Genomic DNA, 18,825 nt, shown 5'->3' on the forward strand with positions numbered 1-18,825 from the left:
GTGGGTGTGGCACTGTCAGGAATATGCTCCCGTACCTCGTCAAACCACAGGGTCTAGTCCCCTCTCCCCAGGGCACGCACGGCTCCCATTAAGGGTAACGAGTTAAGCCCCCCCCATGACGGAGGAACAGAATTCTGTGTGTCTGATTTATTACTGTCCTTTGAGCAAGTCCCAATGTACATGTTGGTGGTTACAGCCCCCCTCACTGTTTGTTTGTCCCAGCCATGGCTCCCTTGAGCATTGCCACGTTACCTGCTTTGCTCCCTGTAACCAGGGGTCCTAGGAGTCCAACTCCTTCTGCTACCTCCCGGCTTTTCATCAACTTCTCCAACGCAGCTCGGCAAAGGACACACACTCACTACAGCAGCTGTGGCACTGGGCCGTGCTGACCTTCTGGGTACTTGCACGGAACACTGCCCCTTTGCACCACAGCATCCAAGGGGTCTTATTTCCTCTCAGGCCACCCACAGTATGTCCCTCCTGTCCGTGTTATTTCCAGGATGCCTCATTTTGTTATATATGGCGCTTCTTTGCATCAGCTTTAGGCCACCAGGTTAAATCTAGGCCCGTGAGTCCAGCAACCAAAAGTCAGTGCAACGGGCAGAGGTTTGCTGGCCTACAAAGACACCATGATGCCTAGCACGAATGTCCTCTCTCCTGGCAGCATCAGTAGAGGGCTGAATGGGCCATGGCGACTGATCTGCCCTCTGCCCCCTAGAAATAGCCTTTCTAGGTCAGCACTGGGGATACCCTGGCATGGGGCTGGCACTGTCCACCCTGTCCCACTTCTGTGGATAAATGCAGGACTTTATTCTCCAGGGCTGCTGCTTCCACCAGGACTAATCGTGGGGGGCGGGGGGGCGGGAAAGAAAAGAAAAGCTTCTTTCTGAACTCCTAGTCTTCCCCCCCTCGCCTCTGCCCAGCATGCCCCTGTGACCTTCGCTTGGCATGTGTGTGTCGGATGCTCTTGAGGGGCACGTAACTTTGTGCCCCGCTCTGTCCTTTGAAATGCTGTGTGTGTTTGTGGGCAGACACCGCTGCCTCACCTGAAAAACACCAGGGATCCGTGTGCAGAAGAGAGAGAAAAATACGCCTTCCCCTTTCATTCACATATTTATTAGGTGGGCAGATCATTCTGCGGTCAGCTTGACTTCAGCCTTTACCAATGGGGATATTTATAAGGAACTGCTCTGCATGTACGTCCAAGTCACTCCTTTTCCAGCACAAGGGATAATGTTGCCTTTGTTCGCTTTGGGTCGGAGGCAGAGTCAAAGCAAAAGCGCACCCTGCCTTTCATTTGATCCTCCTCCCCCTGCCCCGGCAACAAAATCTTGCATGTTTTCTGTTTAAATAGCACACAGTTGTGAAGTGTCCTGGCTCCTTCCACACACACGCTGTGGCCTCAGCAACTGCTGCAATAAATCAATAGGAAAATAGAGGCTGCCAGTTAGACTAAACAAGTGCATTTGCAAGGATTGCTAACCCTCATTAATCACTCTGACAGTCCTAAAAACACATTTCCCCTTTAATGACTGTATTTGGATAATCAGTGCTTTTTCCTCCTCAGTCAGAGTTTGAGTAAGGGACAGCTGGTGTTATTATAGCCATTCATGGGAGAGAGCTGGGAGCAGGGTCAACTGAGAGTCAACCACTGGAGGTCTCCTGCAATTCAGGACGAGCTGGAGAAGTTGTTGTTATGCAATAATGAGGCGAACTGCTTGCTGCCAATACAGATCCAAACATACATTTACCAATGTCCTAATACCCACCTGTGTTATCACCATTCTCCCCCCTTCCCTCTCTAACAAAACCCACTGCTGTCTGGGTTTGAAAAGCTCATCCTTGGTTCACTGTGTTGCCTTTAGGTGGTTTTTGCTTTCAGAATAAGTTTGAAACCAGGTACATTTCTCTGTGTAAATGATGTCACACAGTAACGCACAACACATTATGCAAACGGTAATTCAAACCCATACAACTCTAAATTAAGCCATACATTATCCGATGCACTCAGCCATATATTTTGCGGAAAGACAGGATGAAATCAAATCAAACTGAAACCGTGGAGTGCAGATTGTTAGAATAATTAATAAAGTGCATCCCAGAGCTCTTATTAGAAGATGAATTCTGCAGTAACCAGGACGTACATTCAATGGGGAGTTGGCAACACAATCATTTCCTAGCAGAGAAAGTCACAGAGTGTTGACTGGCATCAGAGGATACTTTGCAGTGTTTACACAGTCTGGGCAGGTACTGCAGTCTTTAGGAAACAACTGCCATGGAGAATTTTCCTGCAAGAAGACCAAGGAATTTAGAGAGTTGCAACCTTGGCGTATGGACGTATCGGAACTGTGCCCCAGCGGTTTAATTGCATGAGGAGTCCAAACTCGGGAAGGATCTCTTTAAGACAGCTACATTTTCAAGTGGGGGCTTAGTGTCCCCCAAAGGGCAGATCTCCAAGGGAACCAGGAAAAATGGCAACTTCATTGTAGAGGTCTAATCCATCTGGCCCCACTCTCTCCATCCCATTAACCTGGGAAATTATTCCTAAAGCAATGGAATGCTCTGGCAGGGAGATAAAGCAGCTCTGCTTGTCCTTCCTACAGGATGGATCTTTCAAACCTCCCTGCCGCCAGCCCTGACGTGCCCCCATTGACCTCAGAAAGACAACTCACCTGCTTAGAGTTAGTTAGGTGCTTGCTTACATCCCTTTCTGAATCAGGACCCCGGCCAGTTCAGCCTTTCCCTTGTCCTGCGGTGAACTCTCCTGCTGGTTGTGCTAGTCATGAGGATCATTTGGGCTTTGCACCTTCTAGGTCCTTTCATTGCCCCACTCCCTCCTGCCGTGATGAGATCTGCTGCAAATGGGATGGTGCCTTCACTTGCAGGCTCTGGTGATAATTAAAGCACCTTTTTGTTACTGTGGGGAGAGTCAATTGAATAAAACACCTGTGGTAACAACCTGTGATGGCACCAGCCCTGGATTACGAAGCCCCTTCTCTCTTGGGGCTTTGTGCAAGCCCCCATCAGTGGGGTACCCCAGTGGCTCGACACAGAAAGGGTTAGCAAGATCATGGACTCTTCAGCTTTTGCTGGCTCCTGGAAGATGCGAATCTGTGCCTGTGGGGGTTCCACAGGGGGCAGGAGGGAGAGGCACATGGTCAGACACCACCACCATGTGCCGTGCCCGAGATGATGGAGCAAACGCTCAGACAAAGCAGTTCGTTCCTCCTTCATGCCCTTTCCCGCTCAGAGACACCCTCCTCCCACCTCCTTCAGATATTCACAGCTTCCTTATTATTTAACCATATAGCACATGCCCATTGCTGGGACATCAGGGCATGATGATTAGACGGCATTGACAAATCATTAGCAACATGGCTTACCGTGCACAGCCCCAGCAACTCCTCCACCTCCCACCAGATCCAGGGAAAACCTCCACAGTCAGACCAAGCTCAGGCGACTGCTCTGCTGAAAAGATGAGCCCTGCACCATGGTCAGCAAAGAGAGGTCTTGATCCTGCAAATGCCTTACCCCCAAAGGAGCAGCTCTGGTGTGTAAAGGTCAGCATATGCAGGATTGGGGGTGTAGGCTCACACACACACACACACACACACACACACACACACACACACACACACACACACGCACACCGCTGCACCACTCTCAAGAAGGCACCTTTGTCCAGCTGCAGGCCATGCCTAGCGCAAAGCATGGGTCTCCTTCCAGCCATCAGCGTAGTCTCTCTCCAGTGCTTTAGAGGCACACCATGGAATTTGCTAATCTGAAATCAAAACTCGGATAAACGATTTGCCCTCCTTCACCCTTCCCCGACTGCAGCAAGAGATGACAAAAAACAATCAGGAAAAGTGGCAAGGCTGTACATCTCAGCACCCAGGCCCCATCACTGAAAACTGAGCCAGGCTGGAATGCCTCCCACCCTCATGACACACCTTCTCTCTGCCCAGCCTTCTGGGCCCATGACAATCTCTTCTTTAAGAGTCCCCTTTATTTCCAGTGGCTTGGGGCCTCCTCTGTGTCATCAGGCTGGGGAAGGCAAGGAAGCAGAACCAGCAGGCAATTTATTCACCTGTAGTCCGGGCTCTAGTTGAGGGAAAGTGGGTGTAAGGGAAAATGTGAGCAGAAGGAAAGAGAAGAGAAGCCTTCCCTCCCATTAAAGTGTTACCATTCTGGCCTTGTGAAATGCAGCTGCAGCAGGAAATCCTTTGGGGGAAGGACTGTGGTGAATGGGGCAGGGTGGAAAGACCCACTCTGTCCTGCAGCCTCGGTGCATACACCTAACCCCCATTGATGGTAACAGCATACACATTGCACAGGACTACAAGGCCAAGTGCCGACTTGGGGTCATTGTCCCCTGAGCAGTTCTACCTGCAGCACTGGTGGTTGGCAAGTTACAGCTTCCTCTCACCTGGGCACTTCCCCAGCTCCTTAGGCAAAGACTTAGCAAGACAATGTAGCTCAAAGGAGGGTGGGGGAACTGCACCAGTTTTACAGATAGGAAGCCCCTGGGACTCTTGTTATTCAGCTAGCTCCTGCCCCTGAATTCTTGTAAGCACATTTAAAACCTCCGGCAGTAAGGAAGGGCAGGGTGTGTCTGGGGTCTTCCAAGCCCCAAAGGTACCATGATGTCCCGGAACAGCCTAGCGGTGGTGATGTTCCCTAGAATGAGGACATGGGAAATTGCCCGGAGTCTCTTATGGCCAGGGAGCAGGGGGAATGACAGCTTGGCCACACCCCAGCGTATCTCAGTGCACTTCTGTGTGCTCTCTCCCTCACACGCTGCCTGAAGCACAATTTGGCTGAATAGTGGAATTTTTTTTAAAAAGATTGCATTTGGCTAGCAGCTCCCGTTTAAGCATGTTATATTCAGCTGGAGGAACATCCAGGAATTTAAATGCAGGGCACAAGACACATATTAGAGAGAGTAATTAACTAAAATTAATTCCATGATTCACCCCTATGCAACAGGATTAAAGCCCTCAGAGGGAGTGCATTGCAGGTAGAGACACTTTAGGTGCAGCAAGATAGATGTGCCTATGGAGATCCCACTACTGCCAAAAAACCTGAAGAGATCAGATAAGAAACAGGCCTCTCTCCCCCTGGAAGGGCAGAACATCCCCCCACCACAGGAAGAGGGGGCAGCGGTAGGTGTTGCCTTCCCATCCCCGCCAACCAGCCAGGGCAAGGTGGTTCACCTTGTCCCTTTCCTTCCAAAACAACCCAGGTTTCCATTTCGCAAACCGCTCCAAGCTTGACGGCGGCAAGCTCAGCGCGCTGTGAAGACAGACGCTGTTGGGTGGCCTGTAATCTTTTCTGCCAAGCAGGATGGGGATGGGAAGGATACAGATTTCAGACTCATTTTTCAAACCTGTTCTCATTCGCTCTGCCTACATGGTGAAAAGGCAACCGGAGAAAAATCACTCTCGGCAGCACTCACATTTACCTTAGGGGATACACTGAGCTAGGTACAGGAACAGGCATGGGTTCCCATTTATGTTGCTTTTCCAGCCATATATAAATTCCTTCTCATGGCTGCAGTTACAGAGCTGATCTGGAATTGAATAGCTAGAGAAACTCTGAGGGGCTTTGGATCTTTGCACAGCTGCTCCTGGTTCTTAACAGCATTCCCACCCCTTCCCACCATGCTTGATAAGACATGAGCAAAACCTCCACACAAGCATATATATTAATAAGGAACCAAGGTACCAGACATCCCTTTCTGCACGGTTAGCTCCGTATTGTCCAGTGATGACATTATAATTGGGCCAGGAATAGAAATAACGGTATCCTTAACACCCTGATGCTCTAGGAATTGTTCTGGAGAAGTTCAATGGCCTGTGTTAGATCACAATGATCCCTTCTGGCCTGGGACTCCATGACTCATTCGATTCAGTTATCTAGTCCCAGGAGGGACTGGTCTAGTCAATTTAGGACTAAGCACTCTCACCCCAACCTCCCCCAGCCCAACATCTGCAATGCGGGGACAATTTTCTAACTCGGAGTGCTGCTGAGATAAAAAAATTTGGTGAAATGCTGTCTAGGGCCATATCGCTTGAACTCAGTAGCTGCTAGGTACTGTTATACCCAATGCCTGGCACCTGGCGTTACTCAGATGAGCAAACAGGCAGTGCCAGCAGCTCCACTTGCTCTCTTCCAGGTGCATAATTGCAATGCAGGTAGAATAGGTGTAAGTAGGGCAAGGGGTAGAGAAATAAACTCACTACGGAGCTTCTTTGTGCCACTAGATGGTGCTGTAACCCTTCAAGCCTCCACCAACTCTCCCCCCCCCACCCCATCCTCAAAAAACCCTCCACCAGCTGCTTCTGCAGCTCTCTTATTCCTCTTCAGTTACAGTCTCTTGCCCTTCATTTTTTGTATTGCTGTAGAAAAACTGTACCCAACACCATTCGTTACGGGGAACAAAAGCCGCAGCACTCAGGAGTGACATTTACAACAACATTCTGGGCTTTTCCCTTCTTCCCCCAAATCATTTGTGGCTCACTTTTCATGGAAAACCTTCTGGCTGCTGCAAAGGAAGTGCCTGGCTAATGGAGGCGATTTGTGTAAAGACAAGAAAGCGGGGGAAATGGGCGAGAAAATGCAAGAGAGAACACACCACAGGGTGAATATAACCAAGTATTCATTTATTAACAAAATAAGACTTACCAAGATGGAGCTCTATTCACCCAAAATGATCCACAGCCTTCCCTGCTGTGTTAGACTGGGGACGGGAACGGGGCAGGCTCTGCACCCCATTCATGGTTCATTCCTGTAGGTCAAGAAAAGCTGGGGTTTGGGGATGGGGGTTTTTGGTATGTAGACTGGGCCTGTAGAGATCAGATCAAGATGGATTTGGCCCTGGGCGCTGGATTAAATGACCCAGTTGGTACCAGGCAGGGCGGCTCTCTCCGATTTCTGCGGCTGTGAAGGGTCTCTTCTCCCCCGCCCCCATCAGTGAGTTACGGACACCAAATTCATAATCCACATCTTTTAATTTTGATCAGGTGCCCTGTGGTGGGTCAGCGAGCGAAAGCAAGTCATTTGCAGTGGCACAGCCATTACACCTTATCCCAGGACATCAGTGGACTCCTTCAGTATTATCAGGGGAGTCCAGAGACCAGGCTGACTGGTACACTAGTTATAGGTTTGTACAGGAGCCCACTGGTGCTGGAAGGCAAGGTAGATTTTCCAAGCATGGGAGAGCAGGAGACAGGATACCGGACTAGATGGAGGACCACTGGTTTGAATCAGTATGGCACTTCCTTTGTCCTTTTCCAAACTATAGAAAGAAGCAGGGAGCGTCCACCCACTGTCCCGATCAGTAGGTCTCCTTGGCTTTTGCAGACAGTACCACATTTTGGGATGAAGAGAGCTCTGGGGTAGCACTGCCATAGATGTTCTCCCAGCTGCCCTTCCTCCCTCCCCACCGCCGTTGCCCCTTCCCCAAAATACATTACAAAAAAAAAATTACATCTCTGTTAACTGTACAAACAAAGAGAAACGGAATTTCAAAATGATAAAACGAGGGAGGGGAAAATGTATTTGTTAAAAGAGGCATGCAAGGACTTCCTGGGGAGGGGAGGGGGCAAAATAAAATAAAATTTCAAAAGAAGAAGTAAAAGGGAAAACAAAGGAAAAAGAAAAGCCCCACACCTGCAAAGGAAAGGATTTTTTTTTTTTTAGACACAGACTTTTTGCATACCATTGATTCATTGGTGTATTAATGCACTTAATATTCCCAGCTTTAAGCTAACATACAGTAAATAAATACACAGTCCCAAGGAAGGGAAGGAGAGCGGGGGAGGGAGAGGAGACGGGGGTGCTTTAGTTACTGATATCCAAGCGCGGAAGCTGAAGTTAGTCTTTGGCCATACAGCGCATATGGAGAGTAGTAGGTTCCAGCTGCTGGCAAGGAGGGCACTGGCAGGGCACCGGCTGTGGGCAAGTGGCTCTTGCCATAAGGGTGGTACCTGTTTAGTCCCAAAGTGTGTGGGCTCCTCAAAGACAGGGATCCCGGTAAAGTGTTGGGGCTCCCTGGGGCAGTGGGTGGGAGGTGGAGGTGGCAGGATGCCGCAGAGCCAAGGCCAGAGGTAGGGTAGCCAGCCAAGAGTTTCTCCGCCCCGGGCAGAGCCGTGTGGGTCCGTAGGTGGGTGAGCAGTTCCTCTGAGGTGGCAAACCTCTTGTCGCAGGGTCCACTGGCAGACACCCAGTTGCATATGTGGGGAAGGGGGTCGTTCTGGAGCATGAAGCCGTAGGTGTAGAGGGGGTGGCTGGGCAGGCTCGGGGTGGCGCTGGAGGACAGGGTGGTGTGGACGGAGTGCAGGGGGTGTGTGGGGTACACCAGAGGGTATCCGCTTTTCAGGCTGCCGGGGTCGTGCACGCAGCTGGAGCAGTTGCTGGTGCCCAGGTGCGAGGCGCTGTGGTAGCTCAAGCAATAGGGGTCTCTGCATAATCCCTGCATGAAGGAGGGCGGGGAGGCCCCGGTCAGCGGGCTGGAGCTGGGCGGCTTGCCGGGCAAGCCCAAGGTCCCCGGCAGCTGGCTGCTCACGAGGCCGGCTTTAGTAGGATCCAGGCCGGGCACGAACTGGGACGGGTAGCCGGCGTAAGCCCCAACGATGGACCCGTGGTAGCCGATGCTGGAAGGGGGCAGAGGGAAGACGGAGTGGCCCGGCTTGTAGGGGGACACCGGGGCCACGTGGCCGGCGGGCGCCAGGGCCGGAGGCTCCGATTTGCGCCCCGAGGCGGCCTCGCCATGCGCCCCGGTCTCTGCGCTCCCTGCGCCCCCGCCGGCCCGGCTCAAGCCGCTGCCCCCGGGCCCCGGCGCCGCTTCGGGGCTGGGCTTGGCCGCCGCCTCGGGCTCCTTCTTGTCCTCCTGGCCCTTGCAGTCTCCGTGCTGCGGGGAGCTGCCCCGGGAGCCTCCCGGGGAGGAGGCGGCGGCCGCATGCGGCGGGAAGGGCGGGCAGGTGGCGCTGGGCACCCGGAACCCTGCCTTGTCCGCGCCGGGGCCCGCGCCCGCCGAGCCGGCCTCCTTGCGGGGGTCCCCGCCGCCCTTGGAGTAGGGCTTGAAGCTGGACTTGTCCTCGGCTGGGGAGTCGCCGCCGCCGCCCAGCTGCTTGAGGGCGGAGGAGCTGGAGCGGGCCCCAGGCTCCTTGTCCGCGCCGGGCAGCCCGTTGGCGGTCACCGCGTTGAGTTTGGAGGAAGGCGGCGGGTCCGGCTTGCCGATCTGGGAGCAGGTCTGTGCCAGGAGCGCCAGCGGGCTCTTCTTAGCGTCCAGCTGCGGGAGAGAGGTCAGAGCGCAGATGAGCCGGGGCGCAGTGATGCTGCTCCGGGGAGCCGGGGCTTGGACCCTGCGGCTCACTCCGAGCCTCGCGCAGACAGCCCCCCAAAGCCGGGCGACCCTGGGGGGTGTCCGCTAAGCCCCAGCGCAAGGCTGGGGAGAGAGAAGGGCTCAGCCCCCCAGCCCAGGGGCAGACGAGGGAGCTCAGTCCCGGGGCGCTCTCAGACCCCCACAGCCCAGGGGAGAGACTGGGGGTAACAGCCCCATTGGCAACCTCCAGCGGGGCAGAGACTGGGGTGGGTGGTCTCCGGGTTCTCAGCCCCTGCTGGTCCCCACCAGGAGGAGCCCCAGCCCCGTCTCTCTCCTTTGGATCCTCGCCAAGGGAAGGCTCGCCCCAGGCTCGTCCTGTTGCTCTACTCCCGGCAGGGTAAAGAAGGTTTGCTCCTTCCACCCGCCCCGCTCCGGAACTTCGCTTGGAAACCTGGCAGAGGAGAGGGACCCCGGTGCCGTGTGAGTCGCCTGGACTCCTTAGGCTCTCCCAGGCTGCCCGACCCCGAGAGATCAGAGAGGCGCAGGGCGGGGCGACCCTCCCCAGCGTGCTCCCGGGAGGGCGCAGGAGCCCGGAGCTTCCTAGCGCCGAGAGAGGGATAGAAACAAGGGAAGCGACAGGGCGCATAGTGCCATCCCCTGCTGCGGGGTGTGCGCGCAAAGGCGCACCGCACTTCGGGGAAGCACCGTGCGCCCTGCCCCAGGGCAGCGCTGCGTGGAACAGTCAGGGACCGGGGAAGGGACGAGGAGCGGCTCCGATTAGCAGAGCGGACCGGGGCGGTCTTGGGCAAGGCGGCTCGGGGACCGGTCCGCGTGCGATCCCCGCCCGGGGCAGGAGGAGAAAGGCGCGGCACCGGGGCAGCGCGCTGCGCCCTCCCCGGGCAGGCAGAATGGCTGGGGCCCCCTGGCCGGGACTGACCTCGATGGGGCTGACAGGCGTGGAGGAGAGAGGCTGCAGGTATTCCGGGTGCAGGAGGTGGCCGGTGTGGGCGCTGAGCATTTTCAGGACCCTGATGGGGAGCCGGTTCGCCTGGCGCAGGGGGTCCGCCGCGGGCAGGTGCGAGAGCGCCGGGCACGCTGCTGCTGCTGGGGACGGTGCGCTCTCCCCTCCGCCGCTCTGCGATGTCCTTGGGTTAGATCCAGCGGGCGAACCGCTCATTTGGAGGAGGTTGCAGGGGGAGAGAGCCGGGCGGGGTGGGGTAGGGTAAGGGGGGAGGGGAAAGGGAGGGAGGCGAGCTCCGGGGGCTGCGGGGCGAGCTCCGCAGTGCTGCCGAGCTGAGCAGGGCGGTGGCAGCGGCAGCAGTACCGGCCCCGGTAAGACAAAAACCTTCCCCTTCCCCTATCAACACGTCAAATAGCCTAGATCAGCAGCCACGCTTCAAAGAGACCAACCCTCCCCACCAATCCGGGACCTGCCAGGGACCCCGGGGCGGGATCAGACGCCGTGGGGGGAGCTTAGCTTGGTAGGAGGGGAGATGCTTAAAGGGCCCTGGGCGGCCCTCCTGTCCCCAGCTCTAACAATGCCAGATCCAGGCTGAACCAGACCTATTTCCACCCGTAGAAGGGACGAGACACGCCCCCCCTTTAAAAGCACATCCCATCCCAGCCAAGCAAGATCATGACAGCGCTAAAAGGAAGGGGTGTGGAGAGCTGCTTTTTGGCTTAGAGAGGCCCCAGGCTCATGCCTGAGACAGGTGGTGAAATATAACCCACCGAAAAGGTACAGAGCAGGTGACTGCAACAGGGCACACCCCAGACAGTGTCTAGGTTTAAGAGTGTGAGCCCTGAGTTAGTAACCGGAGCAGTGACATTCCCCTCGGTGGGCTGCTAGGCTGTTATCTGCAACGCTGTGAGGTTTCTCTCTCCAAGCCAAGCCTTATTTATTTATTTATTTGCAGTGTCCAGTTTTGGTTGCCAGGTTAACTCCCCAATTGCAAATCGGTGCAGTAGTTAGGTTTATTGGAAATATCCTGTAGTGTTGTGCAATCTGGTATGGGAGTTTACATATTATAATTTGTAAAATAAAGTATGCAATCGCTGCATTTAAAGTATACTTCATAATAATACTACTTGGTGTTTATATAGCACGTTGTGTTTTCAGAGTGCTGAACAAACATTCACTAATTAATTACATTTATGTAATCATTAAATGTGAAATCATCAGGGTGTGTGCACTGAATGCATAGCCCAGTGAACCAGGGCAAAGTAACGCTCTCATCCTGCCAACACTTGCAAATTTACTAAAAACTTGACTACTTTGAGTACTCCAGTGGAAATCAGGGGAACTAGTGGGAGCAGTAAAATTAAGCACATTAGTCTGCAGGACTGGGGCCTTTCTCAGTCCTGCAAAGATTTATGCAGGTGCTTAAGTTTAAATAGTCCGTACTACTCACCTATATAAAGTTATGCACCTACCTAAGTCTTTTTAGAGTTGGCATTTAAGCTACACACCTGTATGAGCATTTGTAGGATTTCAGTGAGGCCTGTGTAGAACAGAGAACTCTGGGATAGAGGTGAAAAGGATTATGGGCTCATGGGAGAAAACCAAGGAGTAATTTGGGGGCTGTGGGTAGGTGAAAGTTGAGAGGCCTGCCTTGGCCAATAAAACAAAAATGTGATTTCTTTAGAATTAACTGTAAGCCACATTCTACTTATCTATCTAATTATTTTTGGCAGCCATCATAACTTATTTTCCATGTGTTTAGACAATGAAACAATCACCAAACCCACTAAAGGCCGTGTGTTCTCTGCACAGACAGGTCATGTGCTGAAAAGCCAAGGAACAACTACTCAGTACAGTGGTTTTCAACCTTTTTCAATATGTGGACTCCTAAAACATTTTGAATGAAGGCATGGGCCCCTGTGGAAATCTTAGACAGTCTGCAGACCCTCTGTGGTCTGTGGACCACAGGTTGAAAACCACTAACTTAGTACATTTTGGGTGATGTCATTGCTGCAGTATTAAAATTGGGGTTTATCTGGAACAAATTACCTATTGAAAAACCAGTAACCCTGCCTCTCCGGTTGGCATATCACTAACATATTTATAACTCTGAATGTTTGACATTTTCATGTTTTCTTTCATGTACTTCTGGCTGAAGGCATATAATTTGCCAATAGTACATTGCATGGCAATTGTTTGCTGCATAGTTGTGGATAATGGAAATGAACAACCTTTCAGCAGTGTGTTTCTTAACTCTGTATACACTTTATTGGCCAGGGGAATTCACTGTTGGGAACCAGAGTTCTGCAGTACAGTTACACTTTTACATTTGCACACAGTGTTTTTCACATTCCAGCTACCTGGGGGAAAAAAGAGAGAGAGAGAGAGAGAGAGCATGCAAGAGAGAGACGTATAATTAATCATATTAGGTCCTGGCAGATGCTTTATGTAACAACAATGTTGCTATTATTAAGTTCATACGGCCACCCATTACAGTCTGTGTGCTCAGCGTTCTGGGAAAAAAAGCTTTGCTGGATTTCCCCCAGTGGAGTGAAGGCATCTCTGTGTTACATGCCTCACTTCAAGGACCACTTTCCCAACCACAATCAATCACTCTGTTTGTCAGACCTGTCAATTCCGCCTCATTGTGAGACTTTTTTTTCCGAAGCTGACCTCAAGACTGATTCAATCCGAACAACAAAAAATGTAAAAGGAGAAGTCTGCCTTTCAAAGGAGCCATTCAAGTAAGAAGGAAATAAAAAACCTTTCCGCCAAGTAATTCAAGTTGTGTGCCAACAACAACACCACGTTTACACCCACGTCCCACCTTATTTTATTTTAGTTTGTTATGTGGGCTGGAATTCAGCAGCCATTACATTGGGCACTTGCACTTCCAAGCAAACAAAAAAATACAGGTAGGGAGCGGAGAGATGGTATCTTGAGGACTGTATATGTTGGTCCCCAGAAATATTACAGGGCTTAGTTTGCCCCTGCTTCAACTCTGCTTGGATGCTGATGCAGCCTGTTGAAGTCAATGGAATTATGCCATTGTAAAATTAGAGTAAATGAAGTGGTGAATCAGCCCAACCGAATGAATTACACAAGGTTCCCCCCCCCCCTTTTTTTTTTTAAATCCCAACCAGTCAAGTTAGTAGAGAAAATAAATTCTCCCCTTCCGAAAGTGAGGGTTTATTATAGAGATATCATTTGAGTTTCTAATGATAATCAAGGTGCGGCATTCTGACGCTTGAATCGTACTGACAGTTTTCAGGCTCAGGCAGGGGCTATTTTTCTTTCTAAATGTTCTAAGCCAGAGAACAAGTGCAGAGCGAGGGGAGCATTTGCGGGAATAGAGTGCGGCAGTTATCAGTACATTGGAAACAAAATTGCCAGATCAAACTTGTGTCTGCAGGAATAAAACATCATCAAAAGATCATCAAGATAATGAGGAGTCCTGTTTAACATTCTAATATTATGGGGACTTATTATCTCTGATTATGCTCTTGGTTTTTAAATCTGTCTGGGTGCTATTTTCCCTAAGCAGAACATTAATGGGGGGGGACGGGAAATAAGACCTTATTTCATATTCATTTCAGCTCTGTAAAAAGTCACCTCGCGCCACAAAAATGCTTTTCAAGAAATATATATTTTATATTTTTACAGTAGAAACGAGAACACTTGGTAAGAAAAAAAAATCACACACAGCATTGAATAAAGAGAAACAATGTTTTGAATAACAGTAAAACAAACAAAAAAGGCTTTCTTGGGAACTTAGGGCAAGATTTTCAAAAGGGATTTTGATAATGATTTTTGGGTGCCATGATTTTGCTTGTCCAAACTCAGGTGCCTTTAAAGGGGCCTGATTTTCAAAGGGTGCCTGAATCTGGCCAACCAAAAAATGGAGGCACCTAAAACCTCTAGAAAATGTAGGCCCTAAATATTTATGTGTTTGTAATAGTTTAAATAACGTTTCACAGCCAGGAAATATGCTCCAAGAGATACTGTTCTATGATGAATTGTATTAGCTCAGGCCTCAGTTCTGAGAACACTTAATCTACAGTGCTTAACTTTATGGACATGAGTAGTTCCACTGAAGGACATAAATGCAACTACCCAAAGTGTTCCCCTCTGTATTGTTTGATCTCTTCTTTGCAAATCCACAACAACACACACCTTCTAATAGCAACAACATGTAATAATATCTCCCTCTGCAGCTATTTATATATTTACAAACTGAAAAGTATGTATGTCAAACAGGGAATTTTGTTTTCCTCTGGTGTTTAAGATCTTTCAGCAACTTGTAATTACCCTTTGGCAAGGCTTCCTTCTTAAACACATAGATTAGGGCGTCCATCACTCCTTGTACTTGTTTCCAGCCTCGTCCCAGCAGTTTAAGACGCTACCAAAAAAAAAAAAAAAAAAAAAAGTGCTTTCTAAAGGAAAGAAAAACATAATACATTGGACAGGGGCGTGGGGGAGAAGAGCAAAAATAAAAAAATGCAAACTGGGAAGTGAGTGATGTACAGGGACTACTGGAAAAACTCCCTGAATACCAGACCTGTCTGCAGAGTTACTAACACAGGAAGCACGTCATTTATGATGGATTGGACAGTAATCCTGACTTCCAGAAATTACTGTTTGAGGTGGTCACTCCCCACCCCCACTCTGTAGCGGTAATAAATAACTGAATTGACATAGTTCCTTACCGTGTTAACAATATTCTCTTACCTACCTGCTTTTGTAGCCAATAAGGTTGCATATTTTCAGTCTTCAGTTAACAGATTACAGAGTTTTCAAACTGGACGTTTTTGTTCTCTATGCCCGCCCTGTCGTTCAACAAAGAACCCCTGACTTTTACAACATATTCCTGTCTTGCTGATATGCAGAATGTTGCCCTGAGCTTCAAGACTTGCATCTACTGCGGCTTGGATTTGTGCTAGCGAATGATGTAAGCATTTTTCTCTGAAACCGAGGGGTGGAGTTGTGGAAAGTTAACAAGTTAGCTAAAGAGCAAATCCCAGATCTGGAACCAGGGGAAGAGGTATTTGAATGTTAGGGCTTGTCCACATAGGAAGTTATAGTGGTATGAGGGGTAGCGTATATTTAAACATCTATAGTTATACTGGTGTAACTCCCCATGTAGACACTCTTATACCAGTGTGAGTGTCTTTTTTCAATTTAGTGTGTCGCTTTGGAAACTGCTTAAGCTAAACTGGAAAAATCCACTCTCCTTGCTGAATAAGAGAGTCCACAGTGGAGTTATACTGCTCAGTTTAATCCACACCCTAAACTTATCTCAGGAGAACCTCTCATGAAGCCAGTCCCCTAGTGGTTAGAAGAACGTCCGAAAGAGAAGAACTGTATTTGCCCATGGGACTGCAAAGAAAGAGAGGGTAAAGAGAATAGCATGCATGCTGGAAGATACATTGCGGTTGCCAGAAAGGTCCTGATTCAGGAAAGCATTCTGTATCCAGGGAAACACCTGCTTAGCTCTGAGTACATGGTTCAATGGGATTTAGCACATTTCAATTTAAGCACATGCCTAAGAGGCTTTCCTGACTCGGGATGGACTTCAGCATGTGTTTAAAGGCCTGCTCCAAAGCCCATTGTACTCAGCGGAAGGGTTCTCCTACTGACTTCAGTGGGCTTTAGATCATGCCCTAAATGTCATCCTAATCGGGGCTAAAGTACTAGAAATATGGGGAAATGGCACTTGTAGCTTTAGGGCTAAGGTACCCATACTGGGGCTTTGCGTGTCATCCATTTTCATTCCCTGTTCAGAGGCTACTTGTAGAGAAGGCCCAGAAGAGAAAGCGGGAAATGCTGCACCCCCATATTCCACCTCTTTGTTTTGAAGACGAAATGGTCCGACCATGGAGAAGATCAGAGTCCAGGCTCTAGGCAGCTCGCCTGGATGAAAGGAGAGGCTCGGGGACATTGCCAAGAAAACGGGTGAACCTCCATTCTCCCTGCTAGAAATGCTGGCTTGCCCTGCAGTAAATCAGGAGTAGCGGCACTGTGGTCCATGGAGTGATGCTGGTATCAGTATGATCTGCATCAGGCCCAATGGAGAGGAAAGCAAGCAAAGGAGGGAATACCAGGATCTTAACTGGAATGAGTGTTGCAGGATAAGATCTAGGCTATCTACTGCGGGGAGGAAGCGAAGGCGGCAGTGTGTGATGTGGGGGCAGGGACAGTGAAGGCAAGGAGTGATCCATTGTGGCTTTCTGACATAACAGTGAAGAAAAGGTTTGTTATGCACCTGCTATTTTATAGGTAAATCTATAGCCGCCCTGTCAATGAGATGATGGGAGCCTGTACTCAAACTGTAACAGTCCCTTTCACCTGACTTCGTGGAAGAAAATTTGTACACGTCAGCTATTTCTCCCCACAGGTTTCGAAGTCCCACCTTACTGCGAGCGTTACACAATCGAAAGGCCTCCTTTGTAACTGCAGAACAAGTGCCTAGAAATGATCTTATTTATTACAGGAGACATGTTTTAAAACAACTGACAAAATTGCAAGATGTAAAACGACAAGCAAGAGCTTTCTTTCTTTCTTTCTTTTTTTTTAAAATCGCATAGACTTCTGGTAACGATAAAAATAGGGTTTTCTTTTTTAAAGTTGGAATTTATCTTTATTTCTAAAGCAATCATGTAGCAGGAAAAACAGCAAGATACTTAGATATTAACTGATATACACTTGGATCATGGTTACTTTTTGAATAGCCTGGTAGCTTGCTTCCCTCTACAGAGTGATTAACATTAAAGAACTGTGTGAACATTAAAAAAAAAAAAGGTAAGTGCCCATTCCCCACCCCCTCCATTCCCTTGATGTGTGACTAACAGCTGGTTTACTTTGTGACAAATCAGCGGGGTCTTCCTGTTGTTGATATAATGAAGTTGTTTCCTGGTGTGAAGTTCTACAGGATAAATTGCACAAGGGGAGGAGAACTTCACACACTTATCAAAGTGCTGGGTGGACACCACTCCTCTGTTCTGCAGGGCTGGCCAGCAGATCAAAATACACTCTTGAGTGGCTGACACTGGGTCACAGAGATATTAGTTTACACTATTTTTTCTCACTTATTTTAAAGGGTCTTTTATGAGCAAAATGATGTTCTTCATTGAAAAGTGGTTCGTGTTATGTTGGATGACTGTAATTCAGATTTGTTTCCCCCAGATGATCCAATTGTATTAATACTTATATGTATTTAGGTGCTGTCCATATGTTAGTCACACCGCTGCCCTGTAACTCAGTTTCTCCCTCTATAAAATAGGTGTAATGACGCTAACGTCCTTTACAAAGTGCGTTGAAATGGCCTGATGAAAGCGCTCTAGAAGAGCTTGGCATTATTATTTATTGAGAAGGCAGTCCCTGCCCAAAAGAGTTTACAGTTTTACATCTTCATCTCACAGGGCTTGAACTGAGTAGGGTTTAAAGGTGTGGTGTTAGCAGGTGGTAGCTTATGCATTATAAACCTCTAGTGGAGACAGGGCAAATTGTCTCTCTCCCCAGTATGTCTCAATCCAGCCACCTTAACCTGTTGTAAACTCTACACTGCCTTGTGTGTACAGCAGGTTTAGAACACATTCCCTCTCTCACTGGAAAATTCGAGTGATGAAAAGGCACAAGGTAGTTTTTACTGCAATGTAGTGAGGGGAGGTCAAACCCAGGTAAGGGGTGTCGTGCTGATCCCACCTTTTTGGTCAGTGATGACATAGCCTCCATGTGACCACTTTTCCTGGACTTCACAGCAAACCCCAAACTCTGTATATTTCATATGGGCCGTATACAACTCCCATGAAGTCAACAGAAAGTCTCCTATTGACATCCATGGGAGCCGGATCCGGCTGTATGGGTCCGTGCAGGACTTCAGCCTCTAATACATTTTCAGCAATGTTCGGAGAAACCTTTCAGAGCATGCACCAAGGAAGCATGAAAAAAACACCCCTTGCCTATCAGTGGTTATTTGTACCTCTCTTTAATTCATGGGAAGGCCAGGGATTTCAAGAGGGTGCTAATGGTAGTCTGCAGGGCTTTTCAGAAGGGAAACATGTTGGCGGGGTGGTGGTAGGGGAGAAGGAACATGAGGGATTTCCACTGAGGATCTCAGAGTTCAGATTTCAAAGCTCAATCAAGTGAGCTAAAGAGCTGAAAGGTTAACAGGCTGGGTGAGCCGGCAGGAACACTGGGCCCCTTCCTTCTACTGCTAAGCGGGCGGGCTGGTCTGCACTAGAAAACTAGATCAACCCAGCTACATCGCTCCTGGGTGTGAAAAATCCACACCCTGAGCGGCACAGTTAAGCCGACCTAAGTCCCCATGTAGACAGTGCTAGGTTGACAGAAGAATTCTTCCATTGACCTAGCTACCATCTCTTGGGGAGGTGGATGACCTGCACCAACGGGAAAACCCCTCCCAGTGGCGTAGGTAGCGTCTACACTGAAGCCTGCCAGTGGCCCAGCTGCAGCACTCCAGCTGTACCATTGTAAGAGTAGACAAGCCCTGAGTATTGAACATGTGAGAAGACAACAGCAA

At 49.6% G+C, this 18,825-nt stretch overlaps 1 protein-coding gene across 1 annotated transcript; it reads right to left on the reverse strand.

Annotated features, from left to right (window-relative positions):
* Positions 1–6,706: 6,706 nt before the first annotated feature.
* Positions 6,707–10,697, reverse strand: ZNF703 (zinc finger protein 703). The gene is made up of 2 exons (XM_074939922.1): positions 10,263–10,697; positions 6,707–9,292 (listed from the first exon to the last, which is right to left on the reverse strand). The coding sequence occupies exons 1-2, from the start codon at positions 10,500–10,502 to the stop codon at positions 7,847–7,849; spliced, it is 1,686 nt and encodes a 561-aa protein (XP_074796023.1). The 5' UTR covers positions 10,503–10,697; the 3' UTR covers positions 6,707–7,846.
* Between the last annotated feature and the right edge of the window lie 8,128 nt (positions 10,698–18,825).

The sequence above is a fragment of the Natator depressus genome, chromosome 26, assembly GCF_965152275.1.
Source record: "Natator depressus isolate rNatDep1 chromosome 26, rNatDep2.hap1, whole genome shotgun sequence".
In the NCBI taxonomy this organism is placed as follows: Eukaryota; Metazoa; Chordata; order Testudines; family Cheloniidae; genus Natator; species Natator depressus.

What these genes read in the sequence shown, in the direction of transcription:
- ZNF703 (XM_074939922.1), bottom strand. Translation starts at nt 10,502, where the DNA reads ATGAGCGGTTCGCCCGCTGGATCTAACCCAAGGACATCGCAGAGCGGC. An exon ending in CGCCTGTCAGCCCCATCGAG is followed by an intron (nt 9,293 to 10,262) that starts GTCAGTCCCGGC and finishes TCTCTCCCGCAG; the next exon opens with CTGGACGCTAAGAAGAGCCC.